Source organism: Papilio machaon, chromosome 23 (assembly GCF_912999745.1).
Source record: "Papilio machaon chromosome 23, ilPapMach1.1, whole genome shotgun sequence".
In the NCBI taxonomy this organism is placed as follows: domain Eukaryota; kingdom Metazoa; phylum Arthropoda; class Insecta; order Lepidoptera; family Papilionidae; genus Papilio; species Papilio machaon.
The window spans coordinates 1,810,177-1,827,154 of NC_060008.1; the positions used below are offsets into that span (position 1 = coordinate 1,810,177).

Below are 16,978 nucleotides of genomic sequence, written 5' to 3' on the forward strand. Positions count from 1 at the left end.
TTCCGCGCGGACGGAGTCGTGAGCGATAGCTAGTAAAGTAATAAGTTTTAAAAACTCTTTTTACAAAGTTTTTTTTTTTACTTTAAAGAAACCAATACAAAGGTGAAAGCACCCCATTATTTTTAATAGAGATTTAAAAAACATTTACAAACGTAATAATTTTCAATATTAAAATTTTCATTGAGTGAAATTTCAAAGGTTTCCTTTTTATTCCTTTACCTTTTTTAACATCTCCTGTTTTGTATGGAATGATCGATTCCTTTTTTATACGTATTTAATGGAAGCATATGTAAACTTATATAAAAGTAACATAATAACACTATACATAAAAATAACACTAACATAATAAAAACTATCACGACCATCACTAAAAGGGGAGTACAGAAATTACAAATAATAATCTTACTATTATTATAAATGCGAATGTTTGGATGGATAGATGGTTGTTTGTTAGAAGATATCTTCAGAATTGCATGGATCTCGCTATAGTTTGACATAGATGCATAACATAGCTTGGAAGAACTCATAGGCTACTTTAAAGTTTTTTTGCCAACTAAAAATATGAATCATAAAAATGATTAGATATAAGGGTTCTATACAAATTACATAATGGTGGTGCACCTGGCTCCTAAACTATGCTGGAGATCCGTCATAGCGACCAGGAATCTTTCATCTCAGTTGTATGCGTGTTATTTATTTAAAAGGGTACAAGAAAACATTAAATTAAAAAAGTTTGTAAGATTTTTTTTATTTATTTTACGGTTTAACAACTTCTCTTCTTTCTGTGAATTCTATATATATACATAAAAGAAAGTCGTGTTAGTTACACTATTTATAACTCAAGATCAGTCGAACTGATTTAGTTGAAAATTGATGGGGAAGTAGCTTAGAACTAACTTTTTTCATCTTGTGTCATTTTTTATTCCGCGCGGACGGAGTCGCGGGTAAAAGCTAGTTTATTATAAATTTCGACTTGCGCAACTCTTGTATTAATACATCTGGTTGTCTCTTTTTTTATAAAAATAGTGATAGGGATAACATTATGCATTAATGCAATTGTTAGCCCAGTTGAGTTCTGAGGCTATAAAAATTTGTAAGTTACAACTTGATAAATTTTATATGAAGAATTTTTACATAAAATCAGACGGTAGAGTTTTTTTTTTCAAAATGCTTTTGTAACTATGGCACTTCGTAATTATCTATAGGTCATATAAGGGTTTAATTTAATGTTGTTTACTGTATCGAAAAAAAAAATGTAAAATTACCCGTATTTTTGAGAACATTTTTCAATCATACTAATATTATAAATGCGAATGTTTAGATGGATGTTTAAATGGATGGATATTTATTTGAAGGTATCCCCGGAACGACTCAACTGATCTTGATGAAATTTTGCACAAATGTAGAACATCGTCTGAGAGAACACATAAGCTATTTATCACGTTTTTTAATTCCGCGCGGACGAAGTCGCGTGCGACTGCTAGTTTGTTATAATTTTAACCATGTTTCCCTATTTAATACATCACAGCAATAATGATCAAATATTTGTAATCTGAATAAAGGTGCCATTGAATTGAAAAACTAAAAATGTAATTTAAAATAAAAAAATAAATCCGAAGTTAATGCGAATTACTTGTATGTAACGTTCATTTCAAACAAAAAACTTTTTAAATATTATATTTATGACCAGTCACAAACCGTTTCAAATATTTGATAAGTACGTATTAAATAAAAAAAGATAAATAAAAAATAATTTATACCAACCAGGATGAGCAAACAAAGAAAATCATCTGTTTCGGTAAGAGGATTTAAATCACATATATTTTATATCACCGAATTTCAACGTCGTATAGCTTCGAATTTCGTATGAGTTTTCGATATTCGCGTTTATAATCTGTACCGATATCCATATTTATTTACGGTACGCGCGTACCCGAATGCGGTCCGCGCCAAACTGATGCGTTTGGGAGATGGACCGAGTCTCTACTGAACTGATACGCGTGGGTTTACATTCGCTCAAAAGGAGATTGAATCATTGTATTCGCGAATCTTTATCTAAAATAATTTGAACTTTATTACATTGAATTAAGTATCAAATTATATTAAATCAGTACATAATATATAGGCACTCTTTTCATTTTATCAGACTCTTTTAATTGTATTTATTAATACTATCTTTATGACTTATCTGCTGAAGTTTTTTACGTCTACATTTTTCACTTATCTGCAAACGCCACGTCTCGATTCAGCGCCAAAATCGCTAATAAAGGCGTGTTATTTACTTAACTATATATGAAGTAATTTTATTAGACTTTACAAACATCCATACAATTTTTATCTACGTCCGGGATATACAAAAAGACAAAAAAACCTAAATAGAATTAATATAACTATGCACTAACATTTAAAACCTACTTAGCAACGATTACAGCAACAACTCACGCCTGTAACCTACAGGGGATAGGCAAAGACACGAACCTCCGTTAGGCGCGGTCCTGACTCGCTTCTTCCTCATTCATACATCTTCGCATACATGCTTTCGGGTGCTATTAATACCGCCCTTCTTTAGAATTTCACATAAAAACGATTACAAATTTCCAATTACCGCAATTATAGCACTCGCTTTCCATATTAGAAGTATCACTTACAAACGAGAATGTAGAGCCAGAAATGCGCCAAATGAAGAACCATACTACTAATCGGTGACTACATAGGAAACCGTTATCTAAAAGAGTAAACAGTTCTCATGCAATCTTTAAAACGTGATATTAAGACAAAATGCAGATGTGACGTCAACTATAAGAATTATAACAGAATCCAAGAATTAAAAGGTAGACTTAGATTTTTTGTTTATTATTCTCATATTGTGAAGTGTTTATCTATACTTTTAACATGAGTACGGATCAGGACTTCAATATACCTTCTTCAAACAACTATATTACTCAAGTTTGTTTATAATGTTATTTTATTTGTGAATTCGCGCCTTTATTAGCAGCACTCACCTTGCACTCAAAGTTAGCGATAAGTATTCTTTCCATGTGAGACACATTGACGCCACAAATACACACACAAGAAAACTTTTGCGTACGCGCGTAGGGTAACCATTTATGACAGATTCATTTTTATATAACGATAATTAAATAATAAGGCAAAAGTAATTACCATTCTGCCACTAATTTTTGTAAAAATAATTTGAAATGTTAATTACATTATGTAGAGATTTCTTTTTTAATTGTCGAGCGTTTCTAATTAGTTACGTTTTTTTTATAAAATAGATATTTCATACAATTATACCACTATGAAATTGAATCAGATCCTTATTTTTAGGTTATGACAATAAAACCTTGTATTAAGTAAAAGCTTGTAAAAACCAAAGAAAGTTACGGCGATACTTTAAAATAAGATAATCGATATTATAAAGTTAATGTACGCTATTAATAAGTTACTTTTTTTTAAATATGATCAAAATGTAAAATGTTGCATTGTATAAACAAACACCTGTCACAATCATCATAATGGTTACTTGGTTACAGTACCGTGTATTTGAGGTACAATGCGTTTATTGTGCGCGATGCATGTTTTGATCCTGGGGTCATTCACTACGGCACCCAGGAACCCTGGCATTGACCTTTGCCTCGGACGTGAAACGTCGTGTCCTATTCTTAATTTGTTGTACCGCCATCTTGGATTTTGGCGACGTTATTTTTATGACAAATAAAATGTCAAAGGAAAAGATATGATTAAGTAACCTATAAAATTAATTGAATTATTGATCAAAATTGACTCCTACGAAAACGCAACAATATAAAATAATTAAATCAAGCACCCGATTTTTTGTTCAACTTTACTTGAATGTCTTGAATTCTTTTTCTCATAAACATCTTGAGCAAACAAATCTTTTACTGGCCACTTTCTTTTTGTCTTGTAAAATATGCAGAATCAATAAATTCCATACTTAATACTACACTCTCCCCCGTGGTACCTCAACGATCTCTATATTTCGGCAACGTTTGAGGTCACAAACCTTGCCAAATGACACAATCAGGGACAACGTTCGCTAACTCGACTCAATGGTCACTTTTTATTCTGATAAGAGGTGCCTCAGTAAATTTGTTTGGAAGTAAACTTCACGATGCGGGCCTCTCAAAATAGTACTACCGGCAAAAGACTTCGTTTTGTTTTACGGATTCGAACTCTTTGGTAGAAGAACACAGAGTTTGTATTCCACAGAGATCTAACTGGCCAGTTAGAAAGTTGCACATGTTATTACGTAAAAAAATAACGAAAAATGGGTAGCACTCGGGCGAAACAAAAGGAAAGACAACAGAGAAAAAACTTATTTAGTAGCCAATGTGTCTTGTCTTTCAGACTATGTCCTACATCTATGGCAAATTTCAGCGAAACCAGCTTCGCTGTTCTGAAAATATCTATAACAAACATCCATCCAAACATTCTCATTTTTGACTGATCTTATCTTAGATAGATCAACAATAACAGAGTTCATTGACCCAAGTCAAATTACCTGAGAGTGCCACAATAGACCAATCATCGTAGCTCACCGAAAAAAATCACTCACTTAAACCATCACAACAAACCTCTTGATATCACGATAAGCCTACATTCGTACGACCTAATACCGACCGCCCATATCTGACCCGCCACTGAACACCAAAATGTCGTCTACATTAAACAATTACGGCCAATATCGCGATCCTCATGCGAATTGCCAGCAATCAATTCCAAACTACATCACAAACTCGATCGATATTCGACCTTATGCCATATTAACATGAGGGTAGACGCATTTTATTGTAGGTAGATGTAAATTTGTTAATATTCATGACTAAAGTTCAAAGTCACCGCTGCGGTACGTAGTTTTATATAAATGATTCGATAACAACGTCATTTCGCGTTATCTTAATTTAATTAATATCATAAGGTATGAAGTTGTGAGTTTGCATTCCCAAAAAACATCTCACAAGACATTGTCATCTCTTTCCTTGCCTAAAAAAGAGCTAGAAAAGCGATGGACACTTACGGTACTTATAAATGACTTTTCATAACACTTATATAGATGGAGATTCAAATAAAATTAACGAAACATGTTTGAAAAATTATGATTTAAATAATCGATTCAAACTCTAAAATAATAAAAACGTTTTGAAAATAATTTAACATTTTGTAACATAACAAAAAATGCAATCTTTTTTCAAATTAGGTGAAATTAGGTTATTTTTCATTAACGTGTAAATGACCACTTTATCACACAGTACATGGACGATTGCTGCAAATAGTTTCACAATAATGTTTCTGTTTTATAAATTGTTAATTTTCATTTTTTCAAAATTAACTACGTTACATCACTTCCCTTTCAATTATGTACTAAATAAACCGACCAATTCGAAGGTACTATCTAATGACTTCAGAAATATTTTTCTACAGTGTTGCCACATGCTTAATATTGCTTCTAGATTTTTTCGAAAAAAAAAATTTTTTCCTTCTTCAACCCTAGTATCCGTGTAAGATCTAGTTGCCTAGATATAAAAGGAGCCTGTGCCCGAGGGAATCGACTCCATTCCCACGGCCGGCCGGATGCGGAGGTCACTACCAGCGCTTTAACGTGACACAGTGATGGACTACACATCGATATCGATTAAATGTTTTATTTGTAAAAGACAGCAATTACCTGTTCACATAAGATATCGCTACGCAAGAATATTTAAAAACAATAAACCATTACAAGAACAGCAAGGGAAAGCCTAATATAACGAATTACCCTTAGCAATAATTGTTAATTTACTTTTTATTTAAAATCCAAATTGCACAAAATGCAAGAACAAAGGTGGATTTTGAAATTATGCCCCATATTGGCACAATCTAAGAGATAATTTTTGAAACATCTTTAAAGTCCAAAACAAATAGAAGAAGGAATCAAGAAAAGAACAAGTAAGGATAGATAGGGGTTGAACCTTCTGGACTCAACTCTCACCTAAATGGAAGTAATTTAAAAAAATGAACAAACATAATAACTAGGTATCATTAAATTTGATTTATCGAGACTGTCAAACCACACTATTGCAAAATAGGGTCATTCGCCCTCATGCCACAAATCATTTTTAATTATCTGTGTATTCTTCTTTCCTTCCATCATAACCTGTTAAACAATAATGCAAATGGCCGCCCATTTGTCGCTGACCAATAGTGGCTCCAGATGCGCGGTCTTTGACCTCCTTTCTTTTTTTTTGCAAACGAATTAAAGGAGAGCAGGATGTGGTCATTCTTTGAGAAATGGGTCAAGAGAAATTTCCGAACGTTCACATTCGAATTTGGGTCATATACATTTTTGGACGTCATTTATTTACGCGCCAAATTTCCGATCGCTAAAATGTCAATATTTTTAATAACCATTTATTGATTAGTAACAATTTTTATTTCATAGAATAACAATAATATTTACAATTTTTTGTGAAAATTATAACATTATATTGAAAAGAGTCGTGTATCATAAATTTCAATTTCACGTCGAAATATATGAATGTACCCGCATGACAGCCCTGTTTGATTACAATCATCGCGATAAAAGGAGCCAAGGCTACCGAAGGACAATGTTCCCATCCGATGTTGTGTGTACACTACGTCACAAAATCTCACAACGTGCGTCAAATCGGTAAGTACGATTTTATACTCTATTTCATGTGTAATACAGTTTATAATTACTTTTAAATTTCTTTACAAGAAGTTGTTAATTTATTTGTACGGCTTCGCGAACTGCCATTGCCACGCTGTAGTGGGAGAAAGGGGAAGGAAATAATAGGGCTAATTTCAAACCGAATGGGAAGCCAGTTCAATTGGTTTCATGGAAAGATAATTTTATGGGCGATATATTTTGAACATTAATCGTTTATTGGAATAAGCTGTTGTATCCATTCGATTGCTAGCTCACACTTTACCGTACACATTAATAATTTTGGTTATGTTTATAATTAGAAGAAAACTGTAATTATAACTTTAATGTATCAACTGGAATATACTAAGTTTTCAAAAATAAACACGTTATCGCGATTAACAGCCGTAAGTTTAAAGACATGTCTATTCACATTAGTCTGTTATTGATTCATTTTTCAAGTTTGTCTTTTTTTTGTATAGGTGTCTTATATAATCTTATCCTTTAAATATCTGATTAAGTTTAATTCATCTTATATGTATAAAAGAAAGTCGTGTTAGTTACACTATTTATAACTCAAGAACGGCTGAATCGATTTGACTGAAAATTGGTGGGCAGGTAGCTTACAACCAGGAAACGGACATAGGATAATTTTTACCCCGTTTTCTATTTTTTATTCCGCGCGGACGGAGTCGCGGGTAAAAGCTAGTATTTTATTAAGCGGGAAAAGTTACACTACTAGGGAGGTCTTTATATCCCTTTGTACTTAACATCCCCTATTATTAGACGCGGAAACTGGTCTTCTGCATGCGGGCGACCCCACACAGTTTCCGTTTCTTAAGTTCTTTACGCCAACGAACCCAATGAACTTTGTTGTTCCATTCGGAAGAGGGTCAATAGCTGGTGAGGTGAGAGACCTGCTTTAAAAGATAAGGCATAAAAGACAACGACAACAAAAGGTGTCATATGTCATTTTATACTGTTAAAGTCTATATAGAAAGGGATATATCCTCAACTGCAACCTTCTTAACTTTTTCATGATTTCTTTGGACACTTTTCCTATCTTCTGTTATAAGAAATAGTGAAGGAATCTCCATATTTGCCACTATCACATATCTTGACTAGAAGACAAATCAACTTACAGACAGAATAAATTTAAATGCAAAGATGCTCGTGCGCGAATGCGTTCAATGCAAATTCAATGTCTCAAGGACTAAGGCATTGCTTTTTTGTGTGTATTCTCGAACGGCCAGACGATTGGTAGACTGACATTTTTGGCAACAAACTGATGTTTAACTCTTGTTGCTATGGCCTCGATTACTTATCAAACAAGATAACAAGAAATGTCTGTAAAATACCAAATGACTGAAGATGTTATAAATAACAACTAGAAATTGCATAATACAATATTTAAATGTATTTTTGCATATGTTTCAAAAGTTTCAAGTCAATTTTAGCATTTTCTAAAATAATCTTTTTCAACTCAATGTCAAGGTCCAATAAAACTTTCGTTTTGTCCAATCTCATAACCTTTTGTTGATACTGGAGGTTCAATAAAGATTTCGTTTTTTCTAATTTTATGTACTTTATTTCTGAAATTTCTAGTTCTTTATTTATTATTTGATTACTTGTTTCTATTATTTATTTTTTTGGTATTTCTGCTTAAGGATATGAAAGTCGTTTTTTCCCTTCTTTTACTGGTTTTTTTACTTCCGCTTCAGGTGCAGTATTTTCAATTATTATAGTGCAGTATTTGAAATATTCAATATGTTTTACCCAAGTTATAGAATGATCCGGATGATTCAAATTTGTTTTCGAGTGTTTTAAATTGAGGAGTTAATAGCGCCAAAACTTTCTCATAAATTGCAGATGTCCTAAAGCAAAACGATCCACCAACTGTTTCGTTTCGGCCAGTGTACAATTATAAAAGTGAAATAGTGTATTTTTCTTCATAACTTAGAGGAATAAAATATCTGACTTCTATGTATCCATGGACAGGTTATTCAAGTATTGTATTTTGTGCCTATTTGATTCTCGCCTTTTTAGCCCTGACGTTTGCAGTTCTTTTTTACACATGCTTAACACTATCAATTTCAGTCATCTTTACATTTATAAGTTCCCGACACGACATTCTTATTTAAAGCTCCAAGCAGTAAACTTCAGAAAACCATACGTTTATGGTTTCAGTATAGCCATAAAACTGGGCGCATTCTCAGACAAGGAGTCAGCTAGCCTTTGACTATATAGAAATGGACTAGGTAAAAAGTCGCCGTAGTACTAAATACAATTTTGGCACTTTTCGCGAGGGTGAGCTAAAGATGACAATTCCACATAATTTATTAGCCTTTTCAAATATGTTAGCGACCCTTGGTCATCAGCGCGCTTCCCAGTGCCTTCCCTCGAATCCCGTTATGCCGCGCTACACCAAAATGTTGTATCTAAAAACATTCGTATCACGATTGCACTAGCGTAAAAATAAAACGTTATTATAACTGACACTGACTCACACTTAAACGAGAAAACAAGTACGTTTAGAACTTATTGTTCGATTTTACGTGACAGAGAATAGTGCCTGCGCTCGATAAGTCCTGCCTCCTTAAAGTCAAAGTTTAAAGTTTTGACGGACAGTCGATTTACTCATGTGCTTATTTTTGCATACAAAGCTTTAGCACAGTTGGTAATGTTCAAAACGCAAACTATATTATCACGTCTTTCACCGAATGGCACTAAAAGAAATGAAATACTACATTTATGTGGATTTGAATGTACTAAAAATGGTTCTTAAAATTGTAGCATTTTTTATATTAGAAGGTGGCAAACGAGCAAGCGGCCACTTGAATTTGCCGAAATAGCGAGGCAACATGCCTATAGACATCCGCAATTGTTGATGCGTTGTCTACCTGTCGGTGGAGAAGGTGGCGTACAGAAAGATATCATAATACGTTCTCTTAAACCCATTAAAAATCCTTGAAATCCACTTCCCCTTCCCAAATATTCTTATTCAATTACTCATCAGACGAAACGGGGAATGACTTCCACTTCCTTTTTCTTGGCCATAGTATTTCACCGACTGAGTCGTCCCGTTCATGCAACAGAGGTAGTTGCCGACGTAAACTTTTGGTCGGTTGGTGTACTGTTGCGATTATTTCGTGTTACATTAGAATGATCTTTCGTACATACAAATTAGTAGTGAAAAAAAACGGTGATTAAAACATGACTACTTAACTATTAAGTTATTAATTAGAGGAATTCAAAATAAGTTCGTAACTAGTTAATACTTTCGTCTTTTAAGCCAATCCATCTGCAGTTCCTTTGGTACTACGGATATTTTTCGATGGAAAAGATCAATTAAGCGATTTGTTTGCTCCCTTGTTACTTAAAATAAATACAGAAACACGCAAAATACTATATTAATAATTACTTAATAAGTAGGTAACTAATAAAAAATTGTGTTCATTAAAATAAACTCTAAAATAACGTTTCCAATCCACATTTAACCCGTTATCGACTCAAGTTATTAATAAATTAATACAATGATACGTTATTTTGTTATTATCATAATTTATATACTGTCTTGACAGCGATATGTTAGTAAATTTAAATTTAGACATACAGACAGACAGTTTGAGATAAAACGTTAATTAGTATTAATTGGATATTGCGCGTTTAGACGATATTCATACATAAAATATTCTAGTCTAAAAGTTATTTGAAACTAAAAAAGTTTAGTAATATTTCAAATATAAAAGTAATTAGTTTTTTTAACAGACTTCAAAAAGGATGTTGTAAAATTTTACTAAATTCGCTAGTCGGAGATGCATCTCCATAAATAGAAGCAGTTTATTTTGTTTATTAACTACTAGACGTCGCCTGCGAGACCGTCCGCACTAGGGATTGCAATCCGGAAAAACGGATCCGGTAATCCGGCGGATCCGGCATCATTTAATGGTTACCGGATCCGGTACCAATATACCGGATCCGAAAACCGGATCCGGTGCTAGCAGTTTGTGGGAAAATAATATAGCTGTTGCATGAGTAGGTTCTTCAAATGCGTTGTGCGTATATATTTGCAGCTCTATTAGAAGTCGTTTAGCTGATGACACAATTAACAATATGTATTTGTTTTCTACGATCTTATTTTCAAAATCAATATTGATTTTCTTTTAATACTTATATTTTTTTACAATTATTACTTAAAATAATTATTTATCGTAAGTTGATTAAACTAAAGAGTTCTAAACTCATTATTGTGATAATTTTTGCCATTCATTCGTTCGACAGATTCATCAAATCATGATGGTATCTGTTATAATCATAAATACCTATAAGACTTTTTTGTTAGCATTCTCAAATACTTTAATAATGATTTTGATCTCATTTCAGTTAATTACGTAAGGTTAATTGTATCTATTAGATATTATAGTTACTTGATAATTAATATTGTTACTTATAAATTGATCTATCTGTGAAAGTGAAATCTAGAAAGACTAAGATACTCGTTACGTCGTAAAATTATTACTAGTTACCTACACTACTAAATTTTAATTGTTTTTTTGTTGTCTATTTGTCTTAACATTGGTTAAGAAATAAAGTCGATTTTATATATTTGTGATTTATTTTTAATAAACTACCTACATATAAGTGCAGTGACACTTGATTAACTTACTTATTTTGTACTAAAAAGCGAAAATCATCTTGATTTAATCAATCCGGTCGGATCCGGCCGGATTGATTGGAATCCGGTCGTATCCGGCCGGACTGAAAATGACGCCGGATTGCAATCCCTAGTCCGCACGGAATAAAAAAAAAACGTAATAAGCAGCCTATGTGTTCTTCCAGGCTATGTTCTACATCTGTGCTAAATATCATCAAGATCCATTAGGCCGTTTCGGAGATACCTTCAAACATCCATCCATCCATTTAAGCATTCGCTTTAATAATAATAGTAAAAATAAGAGTTATTAGTGATATAACCGTCGACTTTGCTATTTCAGTCCAAATATTTGTTTCATTATAAAGTCTAAATATTTAAAATTTTACGGTGACTGGTGTATTTCTCGCTGCATATATGTTTCAGTATGTCTTGCATACTATATGACGAGCACCACATTACTATGCCACACACGTACAGTCTAGACAATCGCACTGTATGCAAATAAAAACAATTCTAAAGTTGTTTTCGGCAATACACTTTGTATTCATTAATTGAACTACCCATTAAGGGGAAGGGATGTTGATTTTATTCACGAAACTTGTTTCATGGTCACAGAAACTCCCTTATTCAATTTTCGGACTAATAATCTTTTAAAACTAAAGGAGTGAAAATTATATTTTATTCTAAAATTTTTATAAGTCGCCTTTCATTTTGTTTAAAATCTTACTTCTTATTAATATTATAAATACGAATGTTTGGATGTTTTTTGAAGGTATCTCAGGAACGGCTCAACGGATCTTGATGAAATTTGGCACAGATGTAGAACATAGTTTTTTTTAATTCCACGCGGACGGAATCGCGGGCGACAGCTAGTTAGTTACTAAACGTCGACTTGGCCTTAAGGCTTCCAAAATCCAAAGGCCTTATAAAATTAATAATTCAATCGCTTGCCTAATTTCCACGTCTAGACTATTGTAATGTCTAGATAACCTTTTTAAAAGTCTACGCTTCGACGATTGCAATACGTCTGGGGACTTGTATGCAAATTTGCATATGCATTGATTTTTTTTAGCATCGTCTGACAAGTCTCGATTGCGTCATTGTCTATACGTTCTAAGCGTGGGTTTCCATTGCGAGAACACTTGCAAAAAAAAATATTGTCATCCCTTTCAATCGCTTTGGAAAAACAGAGATAATAATATATTTTATAAAAGGTGTTTAGACAATGGAGGCCTACGATTATTAGTAATAACGCTGTACAGTCGCGATAATCCGCGATGTTCCACTTATAAAAAAATACCTTGTTCCTTGCAACAAGACAAACTCCACCCCTTCTTACAAATCACCAATTACTTAGCAGCGAATAGCACAGAGCTAAAATAATTATTAAAAACAGTAAGTTGCGTCCTCTTGGTTATTGTTCAATGTGTACAAAAAATTCAAACCACTATAGCTCTTAAGTAAAACACCGCCAGATTACCCGATTGTACTTAGCCGTGTTAGCGCTCGGGTTAGTTACAGGTTAATTAAAATAAAAGTGGTTTTATTTAATCAATTTATTATTCAAATCATAATTTTCTTAATTCAGCTAATGATAATAAATAAATGGAAGTACCTTTCAAGATAGAACAATAAATAAAAAGCAAAAGAAACAACAGATTATAAAAGAGAATAAAAAACATTGCAGGCAAATAAATATTTTGTTCCACAAAATTCATACCTTACTTTAAAATAATATCTAATTTTTAAATTATACAACCAATCATCAATTTAGAATTTTCAAAACATGTAATCGAAGAAAAACTGAATTTTAAAATAAAAAAACATAAACTCTTTTCGACTCTTGAAAGATTCTTTGACAACGTTCTCAATTTGTACTAAAACGTCTCACAAGAAAGTGGACCAATAAACAACGTTTAAAATAAAGAAAGAGAAAGGGAAGAAGAAGCGGGAGAAACGATCTATATATACGGCTGTCTCTCTCCCGTTGCAGAAAGTTTCGTATTGCGGGAGCGAGGCAGATGTACTCGCTCGAGGGTCGACTGAGTTTGGAAATATGTGCTGCAATAAGAAAAAGTCGTTAAGAAGTCATCCTTAGTATAGATTTAGCATCATAAATCTCCTTAACGTCTCACTTACTGACCAATTAAAGTCTCTGAGTACGACTATTAGTTTTCTCAACTCTCCATTCATCTTTTATAGCATAACAATTAATAATATATCTCTAAAACCAGTGAATTCAAAAATATTTTCGGTCAAACAACTTTTCTCACAAAATACACTTCGTTTTATAGCAAAATTTTTACAAAATAACAAAAAAAAAGTGAGATATAATGGTCCTCATGTATTTCGAAATTGCACTGTTTACTTAATTTCTGACTTAAATCGAAATTAGGTATTTTAATTTAAATAATCGAACCTTAAACGCGTCCAAATCTCTTGAAAGATCTTCATCAGAGTATCCTTTCATAGCTTTAGTAGCGACTGGTCCCATGTAGTTGTTGACGACTGCAAATTCAAATAGTGAGAGAAACACGAAGACAGAACAAGAAGACATCCAGACGTCTATCGCTTTGACGTAAGATACTGGAGGTAGACTTTGTTGTGATTGAGTATTTTGCGTTGCTGGAACAAAAAACAAATTCTAAATTAAATTGAAAATAAACGCTTCTTAATTCTATTGGATGAGTTTTTGTATCTGTAATGAAAAGGTGATGCATTAAGGTATATTTATAATAAGTATTTGAGGCTGTAGATTCCGATTGGATATTTTTTTTAAGCTGAGACTTTCAATTGATTTTTTTTTATTTATTTATTTAAAAACAACTGCTTAGCATCTTTACAGTACGCAACCAATTTGACACTATACATACTAGTTTACACGATAACATTTATAATAACAGTAAAAACACATAACAATGGCAAAAAAAAAAAAAGAATACATAGATAAACAGTGCTTAATATATCAACGCGTAACTAAACATCAATATTATTAATCAATAATCAATAAATTAATTATTGTTTACGAATATTGAATTCACAAGTTGTATTTTTACTTCAGGGTCCAATATTACGACCCCTAAGATTTTTAGTAACTCAGACCCACCAGCACAGGTAATAGACACAAGAGCCTTTTTCCAAGTTGTTAAGCTTTTAACTTACCCAAAGTAAGCAACGATGTGACTCCTAAGGTGACCCTCGCAGGTATAGCTTCAGGTTTAATCCAAAAAGAGATCCAAGACATAACCACGATCAGAGCCGAGGGTATGTACGTATGGAATAAATGATAGCCCAGACGACGACGTAGGTTAAATACTACTGCCAGACATGTAAAATTACCTAAAAAAAGATTAAAAACTTATAAAAACCATTAGAAAAAGATTACATTTAGAGTCCGTACTCAGAGTCATCTAATGAACATATGAATGATCCCTTAGTATGGATATTTCATATTAAATTCATACTAAAGTTTACCTAAGCGGTAATCAAACGATTTGTTTGTAAATGGCACAACTAACGCCATCTATTATTGTACTAATGAACCATTTAAATTCTATTAAAAAATTGCTCCTTGTTTTAATCAAATAAAAGGTGAAAGGTTAGACGCCTCTTATTTTCCACCTCCTCCTCCTTAGATAATGGTGATCTAAAATGACTAGACAGATAAATATTAAATTATTTAACCTGTAGAATATTCAATAGTACAATCACTGGTATAGTTGTTAGATATATCAAGTTGCGGCAACTCGATGTCCGGGTTGACCACCAGTGGGTCTGTTAAGTTCCAGATGAACACTAGATCGTGTACTGTATGAGATACTGTAACATAAAAATAAAATATATCAAAATAAATATACTAGCTTTTGCCTATAACTCCGTCCGCGCGGAATAAAAAAAAACTTAGTAGCCTATGTGTTGTTCTAGACCAGGGATTCCCAAAGGGGTCGATATAGAACTTAAAGCATTACTAATTCTCACTCTGTCTTCTTTTATTGACCTAAGTCAGAATGAAAAATAATAATAATAACAATAATTGATCTTTAAAGAAGATAGTTTGGCCATGTGGGTCTGTGGAAACGGTTCATTTTGGAAAAGGGGGTCACTTGTCCAGAATAGTTTGGGGATCCCTGTTCTAGACTATATTTTACATCTGTGCCCAAATTTCAACGAGATTCGTTGAGACGTTCTAGAATTAAATTTAACAAACATCCAATCAGCAAAACTTTCGCACTATACAGCGATTCCGTCCGGAATTAAAAAAAAAACTTAATGAGTCAAATAACCCTTTAAGTTAAATTCCACTAATTACTCCGTAAATTCTAAATTTACAGCAAGCAGCCTTCCCCATCCAAATATCACTTAATTTACATAAAAAAAACATTAAAAGTGATCTAAAAATACCACTCTATGCCTTAAGTGTTACTAAATTTAGTTCACTTACAACTTTCTATCATCATAGAACAACTTTGAGTGTCGTGTGGGTACGACTCAAATTTCATCGCGCAAGATAATACTAGGGTTAACCTGGAAAATATAAAGAAAACTTCAGTGGAAATTATCGCTCATATAATTAATACCAGTCACAACTCTAGTGGAATAAGGATCTTACTTAGACATATAAAGCAGCGTCTTATCATGGTACAGCCATAAATAATGGTTGGGTATGCTCATCTCGTGAAAGGTGACTTTCTTAGCGTTCTTAAAAAAGCAATCAGGCCTCCAGATGTTGTTAAGCCAGGCTACGTCTAGGATACGATACTCCTCGTGCATGTTCTCTGGTAGTCTGAGTCGCGGGTCACGCCAAGATTGCGCTAGGAATATGTCAGCTACGTAAGTCTGGAAAAATAGTCATAGAATAATCAAAATATATCTCTTTGTCTAATAAGTTGTAAAGCTCTGAACTCCATTTTATTTTCCTTTTTTTTTTTTGTTACACTGTTTAGGTGTAATTTTTGTTTGTTTTATAAAAATAATTGTTTAAGGCCGCGGCAGTGTCTCCCCTTTCTTTACCACTTTACCCTTTTCTAAACAAATTTGAAATTTATTTAAGGTTCATATTATTGCAAGTGTTAATAATTAGTTAAGTTTAATCTTAAACGAAATTACTACTATTCACAAAACACTTAAATCAGCTTCTCACCATACTTTCTTCGTTAATCGAATCCAGAGATAGAACGGTAACATGAAAATATACAATAGTAGGCTGACCCAATAATTTAGGAGCTCTATTCTTGTCGTAGTACTTCGCCTTCACCGGCAGTATATCTCTTAGTGATAAACTGGATTCAGATTTTATTTCCATTTCTTGATATGATGCGTTTGCTCTAGAAACATAATTAACATTGAAATATGTTAGTAAATAATAAAACTTAATAAAGAATATGTAATGGTGAACCCGTACTGAATCGTCTTAGAGTAGTTTAATAGTTTACTTACAAAAAACTGACAGCTGCTTGCACTCTACTCGCTTCCATATTGTTCTGCAGCATCATAAACATAATTGACAACAAAAATTGTCTCACTGTTAAGATCATTGTCAATGTACAATCGCACACACAAATTATCTTGATACAATAATATATTTGTTCATTTTATTATATTATTTTTATTTTATAACATTCTCAGGGAAAACACAAAACTGCAAGTGTCAATAGTTCACC

The 16,978-nt window shown here is 32.8% G+C and overlaps 1 protein-coding gene across 1 annotated transcript; it reads right to left on the reverse strand.

The window, feature by feature from the left end:
- Positions 1–13,178: 13,178 nt before the first annotated feature.
- Positions 13,179–16,978, reverse strand: LOC106719979 (glycine receptor subunit alpha-4). The gene is made up of 8 exons (XM_014514479.2): positions 16,755–16,978; positions 16,459–16,642; positions 15,928–16,154; positions 15,760–15,842; positions 15,003–15,137; positions 14,481–14,657; positions 13,738–13,943; positions 13,179–13,379 (listed from the first exon to the last, which is right to left on the reverse strand). Exons 1-8 carry the CDS (start codon positions 16,850–16,852, stop codon positions 13,206–13,208), a joined length of 1,284 nt encoding a protein of 427 aa, XP_014369965.1. The 5' UTR covers positions 16,853–16,978; the 3' UTR covers positions 13,179–13,205.